At 37.0% G+C, this 24,732-nt stretch overlaps 1 protein-coding gene across 1 annotated transcript in view; it reads left to right on the forward strand.

Annotated features, from left to right (window-relative positions):
- Sppl3 (signal peptide peptidase like 3) overlaps window positions 1-24,732 on the forward strand; it is a 55,889-nt gene that overhangs the window by 9,954 nt on the left and 21,203 nt on the right. Inside the window, exons 2-3 of the mRNA XM_005396491.2 lie at window positions 6,960-7,037; window positions 22,222-22,310. Coding sequence (XP_005396548.1) covers window positions 6,960-7,037; window positions 22,222-22,310 — 167 coding nt within the window. The remainder of the gene's footprint in view (window positions 1-6,959; window positions 7,038-22,221; window positions 22,311-24,732) is intronic.

Here is a 24,732-nt window from a genome sequence, read left to right on the forward strand (position 1 = left end):
AAGCGATGTCATGACCCAGCAGTTAAGTTACTAGCTATAAAAAGTTAAATGGGAGGGGGAGAATGGTTTCTGCACACATCCTGGGCTTAGCATCAGCTGCTTGTTCCTTCTGTCTCAAGAGCTCTTTAAAGATTTAGTAGTAAATTACACATATGTATATCTCCTTGAACTTGAGCAACCTCTAATGAAGTCATTTTGAATGATTCATAAAATATGAATATTTTATATTTCTTTGCCAAGAAGTCTCTAAACTTTTTAGTGGGAGACCTTTTTCCTGGTAAATAGAGAAAAAGAAAAACTTTATTGTAAACTTTCATAGGATAAAATGTTGGGGCCAACATGTTGACATTTGTTAAGTGGATGCTATTTTCTAAAAATAGTTGCAGGGTTTTTTGGGTTTTGGGGTTTTTTTGGTGTTTTGTTTTTTGAGATAGGGTCTCATTATATAGTTCAGGCTGGCTTTGAATTTACTTTGTAGCCAAGGCTGGCCTCACACTCACAGCAATCCTCCTGCCTCAGCCTCCCAAGTGCTGGGATTACAGGTGTACCACCACTATGCCTGGCTAAAAATGATTTGTATGCACATTTAAAATGTATTGTGTACCATGTCAGGGCTTCACGTAATTTATTCAGGATAGGTAGGAGTTGGTAGAGTACCTGTCAGAGGGTGCCATGCATTTCTTTCCAATTCTGTTCTCCCAACGTACTCAAATATTTATTAGCACAATGTGAAGGTGGTTCACATGTACTACCTGTGGGATTCCATGGTTTTGACTTTGGTAAAAGATGGTTGGAAATGTGGGGCTGGGGATTTAGCTCAGCGGCAAAGTGCCTGCCTAGCAAGTGCAAGGTCTTGAGTTCGATTCCCCATACCAGAAGAAAAACAAAACAAAAACAAAAAAAACAGATTGTTGGAAATGTTTCTATTTTTATTAAATATTAAATTGACTAAAAAGAGAGGCATGGACGAAGGCATCCATTTGTTTCTGTTGAGTTTAAAAATAACAATCTATTCTCCTAATTCAGAAAGTGAAATCAATTGAGGTGAGCAAATGTGAAACATTGGGAGATAGCGCTGTTGGTAATAACTCTGTCAAGACAGTGTTCATATGGATAAAAGCTGCACTCACTGGACTTAAAATTTTTCTGTTTTTTAAAAACAAAGAAGAGGATATTCTCTGTATTGTGAAGTTTTCTGTGTCTTAATTGTGTAGTAAAAGAGCAGTAAGACAAGGCAGCAGAAGAGAATAACTCTTTAAGTACATCATTGAGTTTTTTAAAAAATCAAGCTTGCTGGGCATGGTGGCACATGCCTGTAATCCCAGCACTCGGAAGGCTGAGGCAGGAGGATCGTTGAGTTTGAGACCAGCCTGGGCTACAAAGTGAGCTCAAGGCCAGCCTGAACTGCATATCGAGACCCTGTCTCAAAAAGACAAAAAAATAAATAAATAAAAATAAAAAGATCAAGCTTTAAAAGAACCATGTATGTTTCTGGATTTTGAGTTTATATATAATATATATATTATATATATAATATATATATTTTTTATATATATCATATAGTATTACATATATTTTTTTTCTGTTCACATGAATTATATGGAAGGATACACAGACCAAAGTGTAAGCAGTGTCTATTTCTAGAGAATGGAAATGCAAAGAGAGGAAAAGGAAGAAGGCATGTGAATTATTTTTATAATTTAAGAAAATAGTAGAGTTTTACGGATACACACTGGCTAAAATTAAAGTCATGCTTTGTAATTTTGTGTGTGTGATATATATATATATATATATCACACACACACACACACATATACCCTCACCCCCACCTCAGTACTGAAGATTGAACCAGAGGTACTCAGCAATTGAACTACATCTCTGTCTTTACTTATTTATTTAGTTTTGAGGTATGGCCTCAGTAATTTGCCTAGGCTGGGCTTGAACCTGCAATCCTCCTGCTTCAGCCTCTCTCAGTGCTTGAACACTGTATAACTCTTTTTGTTAAAAGACTTCTTATAAAACTCTGCAATAGCAGTTTAAATTGGAAATACGATATTTAGTATGCGGTATTATTATAACTTTTAATAGTTTTATTATAAATAATAAAATAGCGTGGCCTATATTAAGAATAAGCTTTTGCCAGATTTCCTTGTACATGTTTATTTGAAAACTAAAACAAAACTCTTCAATCTAGAGAAAAACCATTATAAACATGAGAACATTTTTTTTTTCTGGAGTCATGCATTTATTTCTGCAGTGGGTGATGTGCTCCTTGCCAGGATATGGAGATGAGATCTGGCAGCCTTAGTCAGCCTCTTCTTGTGGTGCTTTGCACAATGTCACATCCTGATTTAGAAAAACAGACCATAAAGGAAGCCAGTGACTATAGCCATGCAAACTAGAGCACGGCACAGGAACTCTGAGGTGGGAGGGGAGAGGGTTTTTTTAAAATTCAACCCAGACTCTACAAGTCTTTAGTGATAAATTTCTGGGTTATGTCCATTGATTTGAGAGGTGCATCAAAATAGTTAAACAATAGTATCAGAACTTAGCATTGATACTATTTGGATTTTTAACTTAGTTATTAGTTTAGTTATTTAATCTCCTTTTTAGGTAGTGACAGTATACTTAAGGGTGCAAAGGATATAACATGATCAAAAGAAGAGTTCCTCTGAAGAAAGCTGCTTTTGCTTTTTATAGCTCTGGAGTCTAGGGGAAAAAACACTTTAAATAAATTGCTTTTTAAAAAATACCCTCCTAGGGCCAGGGATATAGCTCAGTGGCACAAGTGCCTGCCTCTCACAAAGCCCTGAGTTCAATACCCAGTACAAAAATAAAAACAAATAAAAAATATCCTCCTAGACCTTATTTACTGAAAAGCTGCTCACTTACACATTCAGTTAAATCTTAAAATTTAGCTACACCAAAAATGAAACGCAAATGAAAACCATATCAGCTACCAATTTTCATCTGTCAGATTGGTAAAAATTCTCTTCTGTTGTTTTTTTTTTAAAGATAGAGACTTGCTGTGTAGGGACTTGAGGTCATTGCATAGCTCAGGCTGGCCTTGAATTCACAGCGATCCTCCTGCCTCAGCCTCCAAAGTGCTGGCATTACAGGCATGCACCATCATGTCCAACTAAAAATGTAAAATTTGAATATTATGACAAGACTTTGGGAAATGGGAGCTCTGATCCCTTGCTGATGAGAGTGCAAAATGCTGTTAACTTTCTGGAAGGCAGTTGACAACATCTGTCACATTGCAAGTAGATTTTTCTCTTTGATCCAGCAATCTCCCTTTTAGGAACTTTATACAAATATAACATTTCATGTATATGCAGTGTAGGTATAATTTACAAGAATGTTACAGAATCATTTGTAACAGCAAAATCTTTGGGAACAACCCCAGTTCATCTATAAGGAACCTGTTTAAAACACACATGTGCAGAGTGGAATATAATGCAGATATTTAAACAAATAAAGGCTCTTCTCCACATACAATACAAAGAGATCTCAAGGGATCTTGTAAAAGGAGAGAGGAAGGTGAATGTGTATCATACTCCCCAATTATGTGAAAAATAGTGTGTTTGTATGTGCTTGTGTTGTATGTTTACTCAGGTTATATAAGATAAATGGTTACCTGTAAAAGAATGGTAGGTGGGGCAAAGGCAAAAACTAGATGGGAAAGAGACTTCTCTGTGTACCTTTTTGTGAGTTTTAATTTTTGTACCACATGAACTTTACACCTTATCAAAATTTTATTTTAAAAAATAATTTCTTCTGAACAGATTTTTCCCCCAGTGTTTTGAAAGGTATGCAAAGATTATGTCACAGCAAGAAACAAATTTAGAATAAAGAAAATTGTTTAATTCCATTTTCCTCGTACATGAAATGTGCTGCCTTAGGGATCCCTTTGTAGATGAGCCCATCTGCATAATCTGGTTGTCCAAAAGAGCACACATTAGTCAGCCACAGTCTTTAGGTAGAGACTTAGCAAAGAGCCCAAGTGGACCACCGACCCCTTCTCCTCTCCCTTTGCTGACTGAAATATTAGGAAAAGATAGCTGTTCACATGAGGGGCTGTGCAATGAATTCTTGGGGGGGTTATGTATATAATTGATTATATTCATTATATTCATCTGCTTTTTCTCATAATTACAATTGTAACCAAATTGTTACACCATCTCACAGACTTTGCCATTGACAGCAGAAAAGTCTTTGCCGGTCTGAGGGTGTAGCTCAGTGGTAGAGCTTTTGCCTACCATGTGTGAAGCCCTCACTTGATTCTGTCCCCAGCAAAAAGAAGGAGGGTAGTGGTGCTGTGTGTTGTTTTTTTAAAAAAATTTTTTTTGTCCTCACTGAAATTTTTTTTGGCAGGGGGGTGGTACTGGGAATCGAACTCAGGACATTGCATTTGCCAGGCAGGCGCTTGTGCCACTGAGGTATCTCCCCAGCCCCTTTAAAAAAATTTTTAATTGTGGAAATTTTCATACATAGAAAGTGGAGAGTATAACAAACTTCCATGTACCTGTTTTAGTTTAATAAAAGGCTGTTTTATGCCTTGGGGCGGGGGCAGCTAGCCTTCTGTTTTATTTTCCCTAAGTATTTTATTTTCCCTGAGTGTTTTAGATTTTAAATCTTACAAAGGCGTCTGAGCAAAAGCAACTCATGAATAGAGGCAATCAGTTCCACTGAGTGAGAAAAACTTTTTCATGGTATTTTTGGTGGCAAGACAGAAAATATTTGATTCGTTAACATGGAAAGCCCCTAGTTAGAGATGGTTTCTGATAGGTTAATTTCCTGAGTAGAGTCTCAGCTTGCTCAAATTAGAGCCATCTCAGCCTAGCAGCCTTCCAATTAAGTTTTGTAACCCATCCATAAATACTTGAGGATGTATCTGTAATAACTAAGGGTCTAAAAGTGACCTTATAGACCACAACATCTTACCATGAAAATTTACTATATACCTTTTGAAAGATTAGAGGAAACTTAGCATCCTCTTTTGCATTCCTTTCTTTCCCCTAATTTCCACTTAGCATACCAAAAAAAGTTGTGTGTCTCCCATGTTCATAAAACACATATTTTAAAACTATGTGTTTATTTCCTTAACTTCTCAACCAATTTTCATCTGACATCTATCACTCCACTAACACTGTTCATGTCAGGATCACCAGCCAATCCATGTGAGATCCAGAGGACATTTGTTTTTATTCTACATCATCTTTCAGCAGCATTCAAAACAGAAGACCTGCCTCCTAAAGAAAACAGTAAATGTTAATTGAGTATTTACTATCTTCTTCATGTGAATTACATTGAGGAGGCAGCACTAGGGATTGACCCAGGGCCTTTTACTTTTTTGAGACAGGATCTTACTAAGTTGCTAAATTGCCTAGGCTGGGCTCAAGCCTGCATTCCTCCTGCCTCAGACTCCCAGAATGCTGGGATTAAAGGCATGTGCCTTCATTTGATTCTTTCACAACTCTTTGGATGTGGTTATCCCCATTTTACAAATGCAAAAAGCTAAATTTTAAGTTAAATAACCAACCTAGCTGTTCAGTGATTAGATTCAAGGGATTCGGTTCAGGCACCATTCAGTTCTGCTGCATTTTGGAAATCCCTGCTATTCTGGATTTTCTTTCTTTTTCTCAGTTTTATTTTGGTTTTCTTTGCAGCTCCTATTCCTACCTGATCTTTAAATTTGGAGGTTTCTCAGGACTTGATTCTTGGTCCTCTTTCTACTGCTGTGAGGCATGAACACCCACATCTATGGCTTGTTTTTTAGAAAGTGATCTTTACTTTCTAAAAGTGAAGACTTGTTGATGCTAATTTATACTTTTTTTCTTAAAGACGTGTAGAAGGTTGTGAGCTCCCCGTAGGTAGCTTTAGCTCAGAGCTATATTCAGTTGTCTCCTCATACATTTACAACTTCGAATCTTTTCCTCCTGTGCTCTCCTGTCTTTTTCTTTGCTAAGTGAAACAAATACAGATGTTGAGTGGAAATGTTGGAGTCGTCCCTATTTCCTGCACTTCCTAGTTCCTATAAACAGTCACTGTTCATTGTGTCTTACATGTCCTAATTCATCTATCTTCCTAGGAAAGTTCTTTACATGCCATTCTTAGATAAGGGTCCACCTAATTTTTTATAATATCCTATATTTGTCTTTCTCCTCTTTTTAACATTTTGTACATGTACAATGATACTTTGGTTAATTTTTATTTTCATTCCATTAGAAAATATTTTGAGGCAGGAAGCAAGGCTCTGTTACTTGTGTTACTCCAATAGCTAGCAAAGTGCCTGGCATTTAGGCATCATTAAATATTTGTTGAATTAAAACAAATGAAGAGATGTATTCCATAGGATGGGTGGTGTGAAAGATGAGCTCATGGAGATAGACTTAAAAATAAGCTCTCCAGTAGTCACAGCCATAGAAAGGAGCTGCAGGACTGGGAGCTGTAGAGGAGCAGTGGTATGAAAATTGCAGAACTCATCTACTCTGGTCACATGTGGAAAGTAGGAGTAGTGGGTGTCAAGAATAAAACTATTTCTTAAGAAGATCAGGTATGAAGGGAAAAATAACGACTAGTTTTAGACCTGCTGGCTTTGGAGAGTCAACAAGATAATCAGTAGACAGAAAAATAGAAATGGTATTTGAGTAAAATACTATTAGTCAATTCTAATGTAAATTGATAAAAATTTAACTATCAAGACTTTTTGTCATGGGTGTAGATTTGGTAGCTATTTTAATACTTTTAAATTGGGAAATGTTATAAATATACATTGTATATCACACAGAGATGGATTACTAACTGAACTCTATTCATCTTAAACCAGCAAGTTTCCTTTTAATTGTTATTTGCTAATGCTAATTTAAACTTTTTTCTTAAAGACATAGACTGTAAAGTAAGTTCCATGAGGACTTGCTGCATGTAGTTTAATTTTTTTCTTCTTATTTCTCTAGGGCCTATTCCCTGGTGGATTCCAGTCAAGTGTCTACATTTCTGATATCCATTCTTCTTATAGTCTACGGTAGTTTCAGGTAAGATGTTCTTAAAATGAGGCTGATTTCAGTTTGAGGAAGAAGCAGCATTGCTCTGAAAGTGTTGGCACCAAAACTATTCTGCAAAGAGAAACAGAACTGTGGTGGATTTGAGTTACAATGGGATACATTTCATATTTATTCTTTAGTTTGCTGCTGGTAAATGCTTCTTGGTTTTGTTTATGACTTTAGCATATTAATGCAAACATGGAAAAAAATAGTTTAAAATTCTGATCTGGAAATAATGACGCCCCTAAGAGCACTGATTATTGGGAAGATTACAGAGAGGTTCTGTGTGTGTGTGTGTGTGTGTGTGTGTGTGTGTGTGTGTGTGTGTGTTTTGGTTGGTTTTTGTTGTTGTTGTTTTTTTCTTCCCGTACCAGGAATCGAACTCATGACTTTGCGCTTGCCGGGCAGGCGCTGTGCCGCTGAGCTAAATCCCCAGCCCCACAGAGAGGTTCTTGACAGTAATTGTAATTTTAGAGAGAACAAAAAATTTAAATGGAAGGACAATTCAGAATAAGAAAAAATTACTAAATACCCATGTAAGATAAATGGTCCAGATCAAAGTGCAGATGGAAGGCGTAAGTAGATTTGGAAGGATGAGGGAAACCAAAGTAAAACCTCACCCAAGAAGCTAGTAAAGTTCTTTAACTTGTCCTGAATGCTTTTAAATAGTTAAATTATATACTTACAGAAATTTACTTAATATTTTTCTTAACAAAGGTGTTGACATAGGTTGAGCCATGCAAAATTGCCATTAGTACTTTTTTCTTGACCCACAGAAACAATTTTATAAGGTTCAGCCTGTTATTATTACAGTTGAGCATGGTGGCATTACCAGGTATTTCCCTGCTGACCTTACAAATGCTTGAGATAGGATCCTGGTGCAATTCTCATCCTAGCAGGAAGCCATAGGAATAGAAAGAAAATCAAGAAGTGAGATACTTCCTTCTTTCCACTACCTGTAGTTAAGAGAGGAGCTTTAGTGGTTGGTATAATTCATATAGTTTTGTATATGACACTTAAAAATGAAGGCTGCTTCAGTTGTTTTGTTTTGTTTTTGCAGTACTGGGTATTAAAACCCAGGGACTCCAACGTGCTACAGGCAACTGTTTACCACTGAGCTACTGTATATCCCCGACCCTTTAAGAAATTTTAAGTTTGAGAATTTGAAAGGGACTAAGAGTGATGAGTGAAATAGCCAGGCAGGAGGACTTTGAATTATCCATCTAGAACTATCTAGATGTCTAGATTTTAATGAGTACTTTTTAGAATCACAAACTTGCAGTCTTTACTTAACAATCAGTAAATCAAGAAAAATACTCTTGAAATAAACTAATCAGAGTTTTTTTTTTTTTTTTTTTTGGTTTTTCTCCGGTACCAGGAACCGAACTCACAACCTTGCGCTTGCCAGGCAGGTGCTTTGCCACTGAGCTAAATCCCCAGCCCTGTAAACTAATCAGAGTTTTAATGACTCGGGTCTCTGCTTGAGAACCCTGTGTTTATGACCACTCTTAGCAGAAATCAAGCCAAAACAATTTAGAACTGTACCAGTGTGATCTTTGTATCTCTACTCTTAATATTTTTCTTATTTTTCCTCATTGGATATATTATGTATAAACATTTTTTAAAAGATTTTGTAATTAAAAACACAAAAGGTAATACTTTGTGTATGCGCACCTTACCACTGAACTAAATCCTTTGACCCTCCCCTCCTGTTTTTTCTTCTTTCCTCTTTTTTTTGTTAAATTTAGACAGAATCTCACTTAAGTTGTTGCCCAACCTGGACTCAAATGTGCAGTCCTCCTGCCCCAGCCTCCTGAGTACTGTAGCTGAGACTACTGGTGTGAGCCACTGTTCCTAGCCCTTATACTACTTCCATTAATGCAAATTATCTTTTGTTTGACATACTGTATACATTTTTATAGTCAGAATCATTTATATTCTGATCCTTTGCATCTAAAATATTTTCTGCAGTCATCTTTATGTTAATTTTTACTCATTTAAGAGTTGGGTGCTACTTTTTTTTTTTTTTTTTTTTTTTTTACTTTTTGAGGCAGAATCTTGCTACATAGTACAGGCTGGCCATAAACTCAAAATGTAGCCCAGACTGGCCTCAAACTCAGCAGTCCTCCTGCCTCAGCCTTTCCAGTGCTGAGATTACAGCTGTGAGCCACCATGCCTGGCCTTGTGGGTTACTGTTTTATTCTACTTTTGTTGGACAGTTTGTTGCAATGGCTTTTTATGTGTTTTCTCACTTTTGGTTGAACTATATTCTTAAGCTAAAAACCTGAAAGTTGAAATACTTCACCAGAGAAGATGTACTCTCTTAATACATATTACCATATTGTTTTCCAAAGTGTTATACCAATTTAAGATTGGAGGGTTTTGTGGGGGTTTTTTGTTTGTTTCTGTTTTTTGAAGCATGGTCATGCTGCTATGTAGTTCAGCCCGCCCTTGAATTTACTTTGTATCCCAGGCTGGCCTTGAACTCAAGGCAATCCTCCTACCTCATCCTCCCAAGTGCTGGGATTACAGGCATGTGCCGACCCACCTAGCTGGAGAAGTATTAAATAAAACTTTATGACAGAAAGTTTTATAACATAGAGTGAATATTACATAGATTAAAAGGATTTCTTTGATGAACTCCTTTATTTACTGATGAAGAAACCAAAGTCCAACAATGCAGTATAAAAACCTACCTCACACACCCATACTACTAGGGAATGAATCTAGGTGCTTTGCACTGAGCTACATACCCAGTCTTTTTTTTTTTTTTTTTTTTTTTTTTTGGTAGAACAGGATTTCACTAAATTGCTAAATTGCCTAGGCTGGGCTTGAATTTATAGTCCCCCCTACCTCAGCCTCCTGAGATTATAGGTGTGAACCATGACACCCACCAAGATAATGTAATTTAACAAAGATTACACAACTAGTTGTTAATAAAGTTTAGATTGGAACAAGTTCAAGTTCTCAAGACTTCTGGTCCCCAGTCCCTTTTGTCTTTTACACTTTAATGTGATGCATTTTCTACAAAAAGTAAATTGTGATGCCTTTAATGATACATTTAAATTTAACTCATAAACTGGTGTCTCTATTTTCTGGAGAGATTATGTGAAACTGTGTTATTTCTTCTTCAATTTTTTTTTTTTTTTTGGTTTTTCGCTGGTACCAGGAACCGAACTCACGACCTTGCGCTTGCCAGGCAGGCGCTTTGCCGCTGAGCTAAATCCCCAGCCCTCTTCTTTAAATATTTGATAAGGTTCCCCAGAGATATCATCTGAGCTTAGGCTTTTTTTGTGAGGAGATTTTATTTTTGTTTTTGTTTTGTTTTTCTGCCTTGGTTCTCCACCTTTGGGGGAAAAATGAGGTTAAATATATATAACATAAAATGTATCATTTACACTTTTCAAATGTACAGTTCATTGGCAGCTGAAAGCTTTCTTAAGCACATATTATTGATCTTATTATAAACATCTTAGTACATTTGTTTTGTTTTGTTTGTACTGGAAATTGAACCCGTGGAGCACAGAGCTGTATTGCAGCCCTCCCTTAACGTTACTTTTATTTTGAGACAGGGTCATGCTAAGTTGTTCAGACTGTCTTCGAACTTGGAGTTATCCTGCTTCAGCTCCCTGCATAGCTGGAATCACAGGCAAATGCCACCATGTCCGGCCATGATTGCTTTTTGTATATTGCTATTGTATATTGTAACTTTGCTGAAGGTGTTAGTGTTTGTTAGTAGTTTTTTTGCATATAGATTCCTCAGGATTTTGTACATATAGTCATGTGTTCTACAGTTTTGCTTCCTTTCAAATCTAAAAACCTTTAATTTCTTCTTTATCCTTTTTCCTCTTTATTGCACACGCTAGTGTTTCTAGTACAGTATTGACCAGAAGTGACAAGGAAGTGACATTTTTCTTTGCCTTGTTCCTGATCATAAGGCAAAAGCATTTCCCATTAAGGATGGTATAAGCTGTGTTTTTCATAAATGCGCTTTATCATTTCTTATTCTAGTTTCAGGACAGTTTTATTCATGAATTGTTTTATATTTTGTTATATTTATTGAGATGATCATATGGGGCTTATTTCTTACTCTGTTATCGTATATTAATAGATTATTGAATATCACGTCACCCTTGCATTCCTGCAATAAACCCCATTTGGTCATGGCATATAACCTTTCTTGTATGGTGCTGAATTTGGTTTGTTGGCATTTTGTTAAAGATTTTTCTGTCTATATTCATGAGGAATATTAGCCTATAATGTTATTATGTTTATAGTTTTGGTATCAGGGTAACAATGACTTCATTGAAGGAGCTTTTGAAATAGAATGAATCTATTTCCTGGAAAAGAGTGAAAGAATTATGTTATTTCTTATATTATTTACTTAAATGCATGATAGAATTCACAAGTAAAACCATTTTCTTTGTAGAGAGTTTTATTGTTGTTTTTCTTACTCTTTTTGGTTTTCCATTTTCCTCTTTGGCTCACTGCTTGGTTCCTTTTTTAAAAAACAGCTTTATCAAGATACAGTATACATATCATAAAGTTCACTTATTTAAAACACACAGTTTAATTTTCAGTATCAGTCATCTCCAGTATCCAGTTTTTTAGACTAGCATCATTGTGTTAGTAGTTGTTCCATATTCCTTTTGTCTTCCCCCTAGTAATCACTAGTCTGCTTTCCATTTCTACGTACTTGCCTATTCTAGACATTTCACACAATTTGTAACCAGTTGTGACTGGCAGCTTCCACTTAGCATAATGTTTCTGATGTTCATCCACATCCTAATACTGCTGAATATTATTCACTTGCGTTTTTTCTATGCATCAGTTAATATGCATTTGGGCTCTATCTGCTTACTGGTTTTTATAAATAATGCTGCGTGAATCTTTATGTACAAGTTTTGATGTGATGTATATTTTAATTTCTCTTTGGTTAATAACCTAGTGAAATTACTAGATCATAGTAACTCAGGTTCAACATTTTAAGAAATATCACTGTTTTCCAAAGCAGTTGCACTATTAACATTCTTATCTGCAATGCGTGAAGGTTCCAGTTTCTCCCAATCCTCATCAATACTTGTTATTATCTGTCATTTTGACTACAGCTATTTTATTGTAGTGGGCATAAAGTGCTATCTCCTTGTAGCTTGATTTGTATTTCTTTAATTTTCCTGTGTTTTATCTTTTTATATTTGTGAAGTCATTTCCTTTACCAGATTAATGCTTGTAAAATATTTCCTACCTGTGGATCTGTCCTTTTATTTTTGTGTATGTTTATAATTATTATATATTTCCTGATGCATTGACCTTTATAAAATATCCTTTGCCTCTTTGATAATGGTTTCCATTTTAATGTTTTCTTTGATGTTAGTGTACCCATTCCAAGTCTCTTGTGGTTATATATGGGAAGATTTTGAATTACTAATTCTGTTTCTTACAGAACTAGATTTTCTATTCTGAGTCTGTTTTGGTAATTTGTTATTTTCTAGGATTTATGCATTTCCTCCAAATTGTTTTAAATTGTTGGCATCAGTGTGTTTTTATTATTTCTTTATAATCTGTTTGGTTTTGAATGGTCAGTAGTAATGTTCTCTCTTGCATTTTTTATTTTAGTTATTTATGTTTTCCCCCACTTGGTCTAGGTAAATATTTTATCAATTTTGTTGATCACATCAAAAGAAACAACTTTCTCTTTCTTTGAAGCCTCTCTCTTTTAACTTAGGCATTTAAAACCACTACACATTTCCTTTAAATATTGCTTTTGCTACATCTCATAAATTTTGGGACATTTACTATCCCTTGACTAAGCTTGCAAAGTTTCCTATAATACATAAAGGTCATCTCTGTCTCTCTTCTTTGCAGCCGATCAGAAAAAATATATACAGGTATAGCATTCTTACTCATAATCAGTGTGTCCCAGAAAACCTTCACAAACTTATCGGAAAATACTAACAGAAAGAGAAACAAAGAACTGGAGAAATACAAACACTGGAATAGGAATATCGTGATGAGCATATAGATCCAAGAATTACAGTATGAGACTGACTTAGAGAATTTTGTAGATAGCTTGTAACTGGCAAGACACTTGACTTTCTGTCCTATCAGGAGTTGTGTGCTGTAAACAAAGAACACAATAGAAATAGTTCCAAAAGGAAGATACGTGTTTGGGGTGGCAAGGTGTAGGGGTGGTTACTGAGGATTGAACCAAGGACCTTCATTCTTCGCTATATCCCCAGCCCTTTTTATTTTTTAAGATTCTCGCTGAATCATTGAGATGCCCAAGCTGGGCTTGAATTTGTAATCCTCCTGCCTCAGTCTCCCAGAGTGCTGGGATTACAGGCATGCACCTCCAGCCTGGCTAGAGGATACACATTGTACTTGTTAAGTCCTATGCAGAATCATAGGACTTCAGTAATTGTAAAGTACTACTATTTTTAACACAAACATCTACCTGTGCTTTAATGGCGAGGACACTTAAACTTACTCTAAGGAGACAGTCTTATCAGATTAATAAAGACTTTAGAGATAATAAGAATTGTACTTTATATGCTTATGCTGCTCTTCATGCTACATGTGTTTAATAGACTGTGTTATCCAAAACATGTCTCACTGTTCACAAATCATGGTGTTCTAAATGTGTGCTCTGTTTATTATCTTTTGAGCTGCTCTTTGGCATTCTATAACCTGCCCTGCTTTAAGAAAGCATGATATACAGAAATCTGAAATTATTATATAGTATAGCAAATGACAATGTATATGGTAATATATATGAACACATTTTTTTTTTGGCACTGGGAATCGAACTCAGGACTTTGTGCTTGCCAAGCAAGGCACTGTGCTGCTAAGCTATATCCCCGGCCCCATACACATTCTTTATATGTTTAACAATTTTTTTTGTTTGTTTGTTTCTTTAAAGTACTGGGGATTGGACACAGGGCCTTCTCATGGAGCTACATCCTGAACTGCTGTTTTTTTTACTTTGAGATAGGGTCTCACTAAGTTGCCTAGCTTGGGCTCAAACTTGTGATCGTCATGCCCCATCCTCCCCGAGTACTTATGATTACAGGCATGTGCTACCACGACCAACCTCATATTTCATTTTTAAATAGTGTAAGTTTTCTAGGAACATATATTTAACTTAAAGCTAAATTCAAACTTACAGGGCTTACCTTGGCCAAGTATATTCTTCCCTTCATTGTGTCTTTCAGTATTACTATTACATGGGGAGAAGAGGTTCTTAAAATGTTAAGATAAAATTTCCAGTTTGCCTGTCTTCTCTAGTATTCCCATTGCACTCAGTTATCAGAATGCAAATGGATGAACAAGTATTACTTTCAGTAAACTAAAATTTTTCACCTTCATTTTGCTTCCTATATTTATTGAAAAGAATTTCAGACCATTTACTAAGTTTTATAGGTTGTGAGAGAATAAGCTGAATTAAAATGGGACCAAAGAAAATTATGGGTGGAGACAAAACATAGCCAAAAATAAACCCAAAAATACATACCATTGTGTTGGTAGTCTTACTCCTGTGGTTTACAAATACTGTAGTAAGCCACCTAGCAGCCAGCTTTAGGAAGAAAAAAATTATGAGTTCAGTCCCCTTAGATAAAAAGAATTTGAATTGTAACTGTTGTTGGTTTGAAGATCAGAGAGACATAACATCGTTTCATAGCTTGTAGGTACACAGCAGGCAATAGGAAGTTATGATTCATGACCATTTTACTGCTAAGTGTGACCTGTTACATTTTGTACTATCTGGAGAAGTGAATGATAAGTTAACTCTTCAACTGGTTGTTCCTGAATGTTGATCTCTTAATAACGGGCAGCAGTCCAGACAGGTAGTGCCAGCTGAATGTTGACACTGTCTCTTTTTTTTTGTTTCTTCTTTTCTTTTGAGGTGCTGAGGATTGACCCAGCAAACACATCAGCAGTCCCTTTGTCCCTTTTTATTTTGAGGCATGGTTTCACTAAGTGGCCCAATTCATTCTCAAACTATGGGCACTTCTGCCTCAGCCTCCTAAATAGGTGGGATTATAAGTGTGCATCACCACATCCTCCCAGGCTTTCTTGTCTTAACTATATTTACAACATATTTGATTTGTCAAAACCAGGGACCCTAACAAGAGTGGACTACAAGCCTATGTTTCCCCATGTCTTGAGGCAAGCAATGCAGGTTGTCAAAGGCAAGCCTAGGATTTTGCTCAGAAAAGCCTTTTGAGTCCAGTTTAATACGTAAGAAAATGAGTAGCTATGGCCTTAAGGTTTTATTCCTAGTCAGAGAGTTTAGCATTTGCCTAGCATGCATGATGCCCTGCCTTCCATCCCCAACACTGCAAGAAAAATAAGATAAATCTGGACTGTACGGCACAGTGGTTGACAGTACGAACTCAATAAGTTAGCTGCTATTATTTTCATCCTCAACACTCTCAACTCCGTAGTCAGAATATCATCTCTTCTTACCCAGATTCTTAGTAGCTAAATCTTGATGTAGGTTGTATGTATGCACAAGTAATTGGAAATTTGTTTGCATCCTTTAAATTGATCTCATACTTTCTGTTCAGACATGGTTGCTGAAAAGAAAAATTAAAATAGCATATATATAATGTGCTATAATTCAGTTGGCTTTTTTTTTCCTGTAATGCGTATGGTTGTGATAAAATAGCCATAGGTCGAGTCTTTCTGTTGGTCATTTAACATCCATTTCAGTAATCCAGACTTGCTGCTTGTTAAGCACTTAGCTAGGGTACAGTTTGGATGGAAGTGCAGTAAATACCATTATGATGTGGTAGTATAATAATAATATAATAATATATAATCCTGTGTAGTAATAATAATAAATTATGATTGTGGAGCAAGTTAAGGGGGAGAAAAGGTAATTATCTATAAAGACAAGATAAACTTTTCTAGGTCCAGCCAAGCAGTCTGTAGAGTTAATAAATTACCAAGTAAGCTGGGATAAAGGCCCATAATTTAATATGGCCCTGAGTGGCTCTGGAGGCAGTCTTCTGCAAAGGTATTATTTAAACAGCTTAGATTTGCTGTAAGCTGTGTAGTGTAGGTACTGAACCCCAATTACACTGGCCTGGGACCTGCTAAACTTAGGCCCAAAAGATCCAATTTTGTAAAGCTGAAAGGTAAGACATCCCAGCTTGAGCTGCATTAACCCAGATGTCTGTTTTGTGCAAGGGTGATGTATGTCTGCTTTTAAGGATCTGTCAAGGCATGGTTTTACCTGAGCTTGTTTAAAGCAATGAGAAATTTAAAGTCAGCTTCTAGTTGAAGACCTAGTGAGAGGGTCCCCCCTTCTGCATAGCACCTCATTATCTTACGTGAGGTTTTACTGTGTCTGCAGTTCTTACCAACTAGACTGTAAGAACATGAATCAGCCAAAGCAGGCTTTAAGCTAACTGCATCCACCTGATGTTGTATTTAAAAAGAAGGCAAAAGGGGCTGGGGATTTAGCTTTGGCACAGCACCTGCCTGGCAAGCACGAGGTTATGAATTCAATTCCCAGTACCAGAAAAAAAAAAAAAAAAAACAATAAAAAGAAGGGAAAATTTTACCTCAAAATTTAGCCAGGGCAGAGTTTTTACTAGTCCTCAGCTAACAGCAAATTGGAGTTACATAGCTCTTCAGCAATATCATACCATCAGGAAGAATAGCTAACTCCCAGAGGTGGTGGTGACGGTGATGATGATGATTCCATCCGTAAGTGAATTTGAAGTCTTTCCAAGGCATGCCCACCAGGAAGAAGCAGTCTTCATGTTCCATTAACTCTAGACAGGTTCCCATGAAATGCATCAGTAGTTCTAGACATTAGGTCTGCCATGAGGAAATACAAATTAAAATTTAAGACTATAGAAATTGGGCCTGGTGGCACACACCTATGATCCTAGCAATCTGGAGGATGAGGCAGGAGAACTGCCGAGTTGGAGGCCGGCCTGGGCTACATAGTGAGTTCCAAACAAGCCTAAACTACACATTAAGACTCTGTCTCGAAAAGCCAATCAATCAATGACCATAGAAATGAAAGCATGTACTAAAAACTACCACAAGTGTCTTGGCAGGGGACATATTCACAAAACATTATATCTAGTTTGTTGTGAAACTGATTAACATGGACAGTACAGAATTTGACTCCTGAGGTAGGAGCAGTTAGTGTACTTTTTTGTTCCCTGCCAAAGTGTCTTTCTTTAATAGACAGAAAAATATAAGGCCCCAAATACATATGATAAGATGACCTTTGTACAATCCACAGCTTTTTCAAGAATCAGAAATCCAGACCACAGAAGAGGTTTAAGAAATCAGTCACATCTAAACATACCCGTCCTTTAGTCCTATTAGGGGAATTGTCACCCATTGGGGCTGCCCTCTGGTGGAGCAGTTTGCTAGTTGCTGATTAGCCAAAATTTTAGGGTACCAGCTTGAAGCACACCTAAACAATCTAAACTCCACAGGTTAGGCAAGTCAGCCATTCTTTTTTTCCCTCCCTGTCTCTGTCCCAGCCCACACTGACTTCAAGCTCACATTCCTCTTCCTTGGCCTTCTGCATACCTGGGATTACAGGACACACTTGTAGTTGAAGATATTGCCAGTTGTGGCCAGTGCAAGAAACAAATAAGAGAGTTTTAGCATCTAGGGTCAGGCTGTCAGAGTTGAGGGTCAGATCTCTTGAACCAACCAGCAAGAGGATTTGACTGAAAGAGGTGGGGAAACTGTGAAGAAAGCACGTTGTCAGTGTGACCTAAGCCCAACAAGTTTGATGAAGAGCCCCTTCCAAGAAGGGTTGTGACCTCTTCAGGATAGCATCCACTGCTCTCCTAGAATGAGGAATAAAACTTATCAGCGCTCTGGTTTCCCCCTACTTCTCTTCAAAATCTGCCAATTTGGGACCTACCTAAAAGAACTATCTAGAGGCACTTACACTTCCAGCCAAGATGGTATAATAGGACTGGATTATCATTCCACCTGAAGCAACATGGCACTCCCCAAACCATATAACATAAAGCAGTGATTTTCAAGGTGCTGTTCGTCAGACAGCAGAGAACATTGATCCTGACTGAGATCATGGTGCAAGGAGGGAGATTCCCTAAGGATATGGATCTTAAAAGTCCAGAGAGACTAAGGCAGCTCAAGTTAATAAAACACAGTACAAAAGAAAAGAAAGCTGCAAAGAGAGACCCCAGAAATCTGCAAAAAAAAAGCCCTTGAACATTAATCAGAATACAGATTAGTGCATGCATGTGAAGAAATTGCCTAAGGTAAAGGAAAAATAATGTGAAAGGATTAGAGAGAAGAGTGCCTATTCCTGCTGGCCAGATTTATAAGTCGCATGAAAGTGACTGCCGCACTCAGAAGAGCACTCCTTTCAATGACCTAATTATAAAAGCAAAACATGAACAAATTAAACTGTTGCTGTATAACTAACAGTATCCCAGATAAATGTGTAAAATATAGGAATATTAAAATATTGAGCAGCCAGTACAAGTATAAAAATATTGACACAAGGTAAAAGTTCACAATATCTGGCATATCACCAAAGATTACCAGACAGACAAAGGAGGAGAAAGGCATGACCTATGATAAGAATAATAAAAATTGACTCAGAACTGACACAGATGTTAGAATCAGAGAAGTACACCAAAACAAGTACAGCTATATTACATGGAGAAAAAAAAGTTAGACAAATACATGGAAGACACAAAAAGGATCCAAATCAGATCTATATAAATAAAAATTACAGGGCTGGGGATTTAGCTCAGCAGCACAGCGCCTGCCTGGCAAGCACAAGGTCGTGAGTTCGATTCCTGGCACCGGAAAAAAACCAAATAAATAAATAAGACAGCGTCTGAGGCTACACACACACTTTTCAGTGCTGGGGATTGAACCTTGAGCCTCCATACTGAGCTACGTCTGCAGCCCTGTTTTAAGTTTTTGGTTTTCAGACAGGATCTCACTATCCTTGCAGGTCTCCTGCTTCCACTTCTCAAAGTGCTCTTTGGTATTAACAGTCATTTGCCATCTTGCCTGGCTGACTTTTTCTGTGCATTTTTTTTTTTTTTTTAAGAGAAACGCTGGATAGGATTAACGGTAACTGAGCATTACAGAAGTAAACATTAGTGAACTTGAAGGCATAGCAGTACAAAGTATGGGAAGAAAATACAGAAAAGAAAATCCAAAAAGAGTGGTTGAGCTGTCCTTGAATATCAAAGAGAAGCTACTAGTGGCCTAATATATGAGTAATTGTAGTTTCTGAAAGTGAAGAAAAAAGGGAGATGGAGAGAAATAAAAGAATGACCAAATTTTTCCAAATTTGTTGAAAACTATAGCCACAAGCCCAAGAAGCTCTATATACCCCAGGTATAAGAAACATGAAGAAAACCAAGCTGATTGTGGTATGCACACCTGTAATTTCAGCATTCAGGTGGGTGAGGCAGGAGGATCGTGGTTTGAGGACAGCTTGGGCCTACCTAGTGAGACCCTTTCTCAAAAAAAAAAAAAAAAACCAGGAAAAAAAAAAAAAAAAAGAAAAAAACCTTTACCAAGGCATAATCAGTAGCTCAAAACCGGTTATTCTAAAAATCCTAAAAGCAGCTAGAAGGGAGGAAATCACATGTTCTGTATAAAGGAGAAGAAATAAGGAAAACATGAAATGTATCATGAAAACAATCAGGTAAAAAGACTAAAACAGCAGCTTTGAAGTGTTGGAAGAAAAAAACTATCACTATAGAATTCTATGGCAGAATATAATTCAGAAATGAAGACATGCACAACCTGGAAGAATTTAAGCAAGGCATGGTGGCACATACCTATAATCCCATTACTCAGGAGGCTGAGGCAGGAAGATTGCCACGAGTTTGAGGCCAGCCTGGGCTATATCGTGAGTTCAAGGCCAGCCTGAATTACAGAGCGAGACCCTGGCTCAGAACAAACAAACAAAAACTTGGATACAACGTCCAAGGGCAGCTGGGCATGGTAGTACTTGCCTTTAATTGAAGCACTCTGGGAGTCGTGAGGCAGAAGGATTTAGTGACTCAGCAAGACCCTGTCTCAAAAATTAAAAAGGGGCTGGGGATATAGCTCAGTGTGAAGGCCCTGAGTTCAGTCCTCATGCTGCAAAAACAAAATAAGTCCACAAATATAGCTGTGAAGATTTCAGTAATGATAAAATAAGTAGGCAGAAAATCAGCAAGGATAGAATGTATTTGAACAGTATTCTTAAAATCATTTTGGCCTAATTGATGTTGATGAAATCATTCCTGATGTTTATGAAACACATTCTTAATATGTATGCCTGGAATATTTACTAATGAAGATTACATTGTGGGGACAGAAGACAAGTCTCAGTTCAGGAAGTATGATCTCTAATGAAGTTCAGACTGGCATAACAAAATATTACAGACTAGGTGAACTTAGACAAAAAAATATATTTTCTGAGTTCTGGAAATTGAGATGAGGGTATCAGCATGGTTAGATTCTGTTTTCCAAAGTGGCTGCATCAGTTTTTGCTACCACTAGCATGTATGAAAAGCCTAATTTTTTGTGTCTGTGTTTTGATTTGGTTTGGCTTTTGCAGTACTGGGTATTTAACCCAGGATCGTCACACTAATCCACAACCCTTTTTTATTTTGAGACAGGGTCTCACAGAGTTGCCCAGGCTGGGCTCAAACTTTTTGATCTTCCCGACTCAGCCTCCCCTGGGGGCCAAAATTACAGTCTTAGTGCTAAGAGCCCAGTTTTATATCTTGGCCAGCACTTGATTAGTAGGAGACTTTTTAAAATTATTACTTTTTTTTTCATTAGTAAGGCCCTTATCCGATACATGATGTGAAAATATTTTCTCCCATCCCATGGCGTTGTTGTTGTCTTTTCATTTTTTTATAGTGTCATTTGAAACACAAAGTTTTATTGAAATTTATGTATTTTTGTCATGTTTTTGGCAATATCTGACAATCCACTGTGACATCCAAGGCTACAAAGATTTACCCTGTTTTGCTCTGAGTTTTTATAGATTTTCACCATTAAGTGACTTAAAATGTTCACAATGAGACCATAATTCATATGTCTTGCTGCCAGGTAGATGAATCACTGGTGGTACATGCATGACTGCCCCATCGGGTGGCTTTTTATTAATTTTATTAGTAAAAAGATCCATAAAGATGATTAGGTCCATTTGTACCACCCCCAGTGGGACAGCCATACATGTAGCACTGGTGGTTCAAGCTTGTGGGAACATGTTAAAAGTACTTAAAATTAAATAAAATTTAAAATTCAGTTCTTCTGTCACACTAGCCACATTTCAGGTGATCATACAGCTCAGGTCTAGCGCCTTGGTTGCTATGGACATAGAGCATTTCTTATCACCACAGGAAGTTCTTAAAGACCAGCGCCTCCGTACAGGAACACACTAGCAGGAAGTGAGCCAAGAATGAGAACAGGTTGTCCACAGAAAAGAAATAGCTGAGCAAGCGCACTGTACACACGGTTGTTCACCAGGTGAAGAATTCTGAATTAACCTGAGACGCTCGTTTAGTCTCCCAGATTGACAATGGCTATTTCATTCATAATGTCACTGCCAGTAAGATTTCAAACCCCTTTATTTTCTAGTTTTTCTCCTTAGCTCCTGCCATTACCATGCTATATATTTAACTTATTTTTCTTATTATCGGTCTCCTCCTTTGAAAGTAAAATCTATGTATGTAAAACCTAGTAGGGTTTTTGCTTATTATTTTCCCTCTAATGCTCAGACACATAAAAGAAACGTTGTCTTTGTTGTTGAATCAGGGAAGACAAGGTGTAGGGAAGGAGCACTTTCATGAACTGATGTAAATTGGCACACCAGTTTACTGCTTTCCAAGAAGCAGTTGTGTGGCATGTAAAAGTCTCAGAATGTGCTTGCCCTTTGACCCCACATTCTCCTTCTAGGTTTTTATCGTAAGGAAGTAATTAAGGATGTGCACAGCAATACAGCTGAAATATTCAGCCACATTGGAATGCTTTCATCTTCAGTCAGGAACATTCTTAAGCTGACGTTCATAAGAAATCAGGTTATTTTTTTAAATGTGACAACAGGAACTATTTTTCATAGTTCAAAAGATACCTTCCTTTCTTAATGCCTTAGGATTTTGAAATACTGCCTAAAACTTACCTATAAATTTTTTCCCCACAGGTCCCTTAATATGGACTTTGAAAATCAAGACAAGGAAAAAGACAGTAACAGTTCTTCTGGGTCTTTCAATGGCAACAGCACCAATAATAGTAAGATATTTTGTGTCGGTGAACGTTCATCCATGTACTTACCATGATCCTCCCACTTCATGGTTTATTGGTTTTATGTTGGATATCATAATGAAGTCTAATCTGTGTTCTGAGTTAGAACTACTGTATAGAGATACTGTACTGATTTCTTGCATATGGCTGTAAGCTTGCTGCTGAGAGTGTAAAGAGAAACAAGATACTAGTATCTGCCCGCTTATGACCTCATTTAGATACTTCGGTGAAGTTGTAATTTTGTGTGGATTATAAATTCATTCAGTGACCCTTAAAAAAAGAGCTATTTGAAATACTTACACAATTAAGTATCATTATTGATACCTCTTCTGATATTTAAAATCTTACAAGAGCAGGCATGGCCTGCAATCCCAGCCTTAGGAGGCTGAGGCAGGAAGATCACTCTGAGGCCCAGGCCAACCTGAACTACATAGCAAACTCTGTCTCAAAACAAAAACAAAAACTAGAAAAGGGCTCTGTGGCAAGTGTGCAGCAGCATTATTCCTAATACCTAAAAAGTAGAAACAGCCAAAGGCCTATAAACTAATGAACTTTTTTTAAAAAATGGTGTATCTGTGCAGTGGAATATTATCTTGTAGTAAAAAAGAATGACATACTAGTATGTGCTGCAAGAATGAAACTCAAAACAGTATGCTGGGAGAAAGCCAGACACTGCTTACTGTGTGAGTGAGCATGTCTGTATGAAATTTCTGAAGCAGCAGGTCCATAAAGAAAGTAGATTAAGGGGTTGCCTAGAGCTAGAGATGGTAAAGAGAATTAACTAAACGGAAGGATCTTAAAAGGATGATGCAATTGTTCAAAAACTAGATTATGAGCCGGGCTTGGTGGCACATGCCTATAATCCCAGCACTTGGGGAGGCTGAGGCAGGAGGATCACTTCAAGTTCAAGGCCAGCCTGAACTACATAACAGAACCCTGTCTCAAAAACAGATAAATGAAAACATGTATTTCTTCAATACCAATTCTCAACTCATGGATACCGAAAGGGATAAGGAGAGATTAGGATAAAGTGCAGTCCATTCATTTCCTCATAATAAGGGAAAACATTATGAAAGAAACAGCTATTACAAAGAAGGCCACTACTTGATTTTTGCAATATAGCATAGTTTCAGATTGAAGGGATAGCATAGAAAACAGACCGTCAACAGTGCAGAAGAATTAGGGCAAAGCTTCTAAGAGGGGAAAAAAAGTTACGAATTTAATGCTAAAAGATTGCATTTGCTCTTTCTCAAAATAATACAAATAAAAGAATTAGAAAAACCTGAGAGTAAGGAAAAGTGTAATGCAAGCCAACATCATTGGTTGAGTGTTAGGGATGAAGGGTTTCTTACAGTTTACATGCTATAGATAACAGAAATTAAAGCTCAGTATGGTGGTGCACACATATAATCCCAGCACTTTGGGATGTGAGGCAGGAGGATCACAAGTTCAAGCCCTGCCTAGGTAATTTAGTGAGACCATATCTCAAAAAATTAAAGCTATTTATTTTATATATATACACACACACATACATACATACATACATATATGCACTAGGAGTATAGCTCAGTGCAAAGGCCCTGAGTTCAATCTCCAGTACTGCCAAAAAAAGTCCTGATTATAAAAGAAAGTTAAAGAAGAAATATTAAGTGATGACAGGAGTAGATGGGCCGTGTAACCAAAATAATCAAAACTTCCAAAAGAGAGATTATTAAATGTTCTCACTACAGGATGAAGGGTAGAACAAGTAAAATGACCCTAGGGTATATGACCAAAGACTGAAAAATTGCTACTGCTACTTGTGTGGGCAGCACAAACCTACATGGAAGTCGGGGACAGTAGGACAAGCCTACCCAGGAAAAGCAAGAAAATGAAAATTAAAAGCATTATGAAATAGCACTCTGTAACTACCAGAATAGCTATAATTAAAAGCCCTGCAGATGTAGAACAAGGAAGAACTGTAGGCTTCTGGAGAGAGTATACACAGAATCATTTTAGAAAATACTTTGGCATTATGTACTAATGGTGAAGATAAAAACACCCTTGGGCCCAACAGTGTTACTCCTGGTTATATACCAACAAATACGTGCACACGTGCACCAAAAGTCACACACAAGAACAAACAGATCAGCATTATTTGCAATAGCCACAAGTTTGAAGTCAACCAAAATGTCAGCCATTGAGTGGATGTCAGCATATTCATACAGTGAAATTGATGAGTTCATATAACAGCATAGATGATTCTCACAAATAATGTTGAGTAAAAAAAGAGGAAGCCAGAGCTGCAAAAGATACTACACAATTCAACGTCTCCCTATAAAGTTCAAAAAACAAGCAAAGTAAACATGATTATTTACGGGTGCTCATTTGGGTGGAATACATAAAGAGAATATCATAAAGGCTAGAATAG

Source organism: Chinchilla lanigera, unplaced genomic scaffold (assembly GCF_000276665.1).
Source record: "Chinchilla lanigera isolate Chin_1 unplaced genomic scaffold, ChiLan1.0 scaffold00054, whole genome shotgun sequence".
Lineage (NCBI taxonomy): Eukaryota > Metazoa > Chordata > Mammalia > Rodentia > Chinchillidae > Chinchilla > Chinchilla lanigera.